The 3,006-nt window shown below is 47.2% G+C and overlaps 1 protein-coding gene across 1 annotated transcript in view; it reads left to right on the top strand.

Moving 5' to 3' along the window:
- Aars (alanyl-tRNA synthetase) overlaps window positions 1–3,006 on the top strand; it is a 24,257-nt gene that overhangs the window by 17,046 nt on the left and 4,205 nt on the right. Inside the window, exons 13-15 of the mRNA XM_013354746.1 lie at window positions 178–291; window positions 897–1,103; window positions 1,598–1,782. Of these exons, the coding sequence (XP_013210200.1) occupies window positions 178–291; window positions 897–1,103; window positions 1,598–1,782 (506 nt within the window). The remainder of the gene's footprint in view (window positions 1–177; window positions 292–896; window positions 1,104–1,597; window positions 1,783–3,006) is intronic.

Raw genomic sequence — 3,006 nt, 5'->3', positions numbered from 1 at the left:
CATGCGTATCTAATGGTAGGGATGTGGAGTACATGCGTATCTAATGGCAGGGATGTGTGTGTACATGTGTATCTAATGGTAGGGATGTGTGTGTACATGTGTATCTAATGGTAGGGATATATGTGTACCTGAAAGGTGAATTGATATATTTGCCTATTGGTGTCCTTGACTCTGCAGAAAACTGAGTTCACAGTGAAAAATGCTCAGGTCCGGGGCGGGTATGTGCTGCACATAGGAACAATCTATGGAAACCTGAAAGTGGGGGACCACGTCCGGCTTTTTATTGATGAGGTAAGTTGCATGTGCTGGTTCATTTGTGATGTTTAATTATTTACTTAGCTGTTTTGAGACTGTCTCTTGAACACTACGTAATTAAAGCTAGCCTTACAGGCACACTACTGCCTCAGGCTCCCCCCCACCCAGTGGTAGAATCTTGGGCTTGTGCTACCCCGCACAGCTCCCCACTTTATATTGTTATCATATTACCTCCTTTGGTCCTAACTTTATATATTTATTTTTGTTTGTTTATTTTTAATTTATTTTGAGGTTTTTTGTTTGTTTGTTTGTTTGTTTTGTTTTGAGGTGGGTCTCTCAATAGAAACCTTGATGTCCTGTAACTCACTATTTAGACCAGGCTGGCGTCAAACTCACAGAGATACACTGGCCTCTTCCTGCCTCCCAAGTGCTGGTATTAAAGGTGTGTGCCACCACACCTGCCTATTTTTAATATTTTTTAAAGTATATTTATTTTATCTCTGTGTGCACATGCCACAGCATACATGTGGAGGTCACGGACAACCTGAAAGAGCCAGTTCTTACCAAATGGTCCCAGGTATTGAACTCAGATTTCCTAGTACTGGGGACAGATTTCTAGCAGCCTCCTCTGCCCTCTGCAGCCCCGGCGGAGACCTGTCATGAGCAACCATACAGCCACACACATTCTGAACTTTGCCTTGCGTTCCGTGCTTGGGGAAGCGGACCAGAAAGGCTCACTGGTTGCTCCTGACCGCCTTCGGTTTGACTTCACTGCCAAGGGAGCCATGTCGACCCAACAGATCAAGCAGGCTGAGGAGATTGCCAATGCCATGATCGAGGCAGCTAAGGTAGGGTCTTCCGTGTCTGAGTTCTCCATCTTCCTGCACCATCACTTTCTGTCGTGGAGGCTCAGCAGCCCAGATGTTTCCCCTCTGTTGTACCATGTCGTGGAGGCTCAGCAACCCCAATGTTCCCCCTCTGTTGTACCACGTCCTCGCTTGTTCATAGAGACAGATGCTGAACGCAGCAGTTCTCAGACCACTGTTACAGTGGTGACCGTGCCATGTGGAGGGAGGCCTTTGACCTCCCACCTCCATAAGTGGCCAGTGTTTTTGTGCTTAAGTACAATGTCTTCACTTCAGATTTGGCTCGCAGTTTAACAAAAAGGTTAGAAATCACTGTCTGGCTTCCTTTGTTTTGCATGAGATTTTTTTTTTTTTCCAGAAGGCTCAGGGTGTGTGCCAGACACAGTGGGGTTACAGGCCCGTGTTCTCTCCTCAGCTGCTTCCTCACCTTCAGAGACTATTCCAGCTTTTTCCCTCTTGTCTTCTTTTTATGGCAGCCGGTCTATACCCAGGACTGTCCCCTGGCAGCAGCAAAAGCCATCCAGGGCCTTCGCGCTGTGTTTGATGAGACCTATCCTGACCCTGTTCGAGTCGTCTCCATCGGGGTCCCTGTGTCGGAGCTGTTAGATGACCCCTCTGGGCCTGCTGGCTCCCTTACTTCTGTTGAGTTCTGTGGAGGAACGTGAGTACCTTGGTAGGATCAGCAGCAGATGAGCTCACCCGCTTTTAGCATCCCACCTTGAGGATATGAAACTAGACTAGCCAACGGCCGTGTTCCTTTGCTTGTTTGCTTATTATTTTGCTGTGCTCTGGATGGAACTCAGGGTTTTGCAGATCTAAACAAGTGTTCTACTGTTGAGCCTCAGGCTCTCATGTTTCTAAGGTTAACACAAAGTCCTCAGAAATGCACTTGTCAAATAAGATTCCTGAGAACCCTAATAGCCTACTGGTCCAGTCCAACCCCTCGGTGTGTCTGACATTAGCACTTCTTAGGTTTCTAATGAAAGGTGCTTCCCCCATGAGATGAGCACATACTTAAAATTGCTGGTTCCCTCAAAGGGAAGCTGGGGGGCATTCGGGAACCACAAGACTTTAGAGTACTCACCGAGCTCCTGCTCTGGCCCTGGCTCATTCGAGTCCTGTGCCTCTATGATTCCCTTTGCCAATTTGAGCAGCATCTGGGGAGGGAAACTGAGTCCATTGTCTGAGAGCTTTTGAGCAGACCATGTGGTAGACCTGGCTTGGCTGACTCGGGAGAACTACTTGTTTCTTCCAGATTGGATCCCAAAAGACTCTTGCCTAGTGGGAAGCTTCTCAAGGACCCGATTAAGCCCAGTTAAAGCCTCCTGTAAGCCTCAGGCTTTATGGTATACAGAGGGCAAGGGGACCTAAGGGATCTAGTTCCAGCCTGTCTGGCGGAATTAGGCCTTCAGTTGAGTCTTACTTATTCTGAAACACATGACACCGTAGAGAATGACTTTCAAAGACTTTGTACCAACCTCTCAGAATTCAACTAAGACTGACTGCACACTTTGAGTTCTTCAAGCAACTGGAAAGTAGGACCTATTTCTAGATCCATTTGTTTTAAGAGAATGTATTAAAATTTTTTAAAGTAGGCCTGGAGAGATGGCTCAGAGGTTAAGAGCACTGACTGCTCTTCCAGGGGACCAGGTTTCAATTCCCAGCCCCAATGGCAGTTCACAGTTATCTTTAACTCCTGTTACAGGGGACCTGACAGCCTCATACAGACAGACACACAAGCAAAACACCAGTGCAAATAAAATAAGAATAAATAAATCATTAAAAAATGTTTTTAGAGCCGGGCGATGGTGGCGCACGCCTTTAATCCCAGCACTCGGGAGGCAGAGGCAGGCGGATCTCTGTGAGTTCGAGACCAGCCTGGTCT

The sequence above is a fragment of the Microtus ochrogaster genome, chromosome 4 (genome assembly GCF_000317375.1).
Source record: "Microtus ochrogaster isolate Prairie Vole_2 chromosome 4, MicOch1.0, whole genome shotgun sequence".
In the NCBI taxonomy this organism is placed as follows: Eukaryota; Metazoa; Chordata; class Mammalia; order Rodentia; family Cricetidae; genus Microtus; species Microtus ochrogaster.
This window is presented reverse-complemented; position numbering and strand designations above follow the sequence as displayed.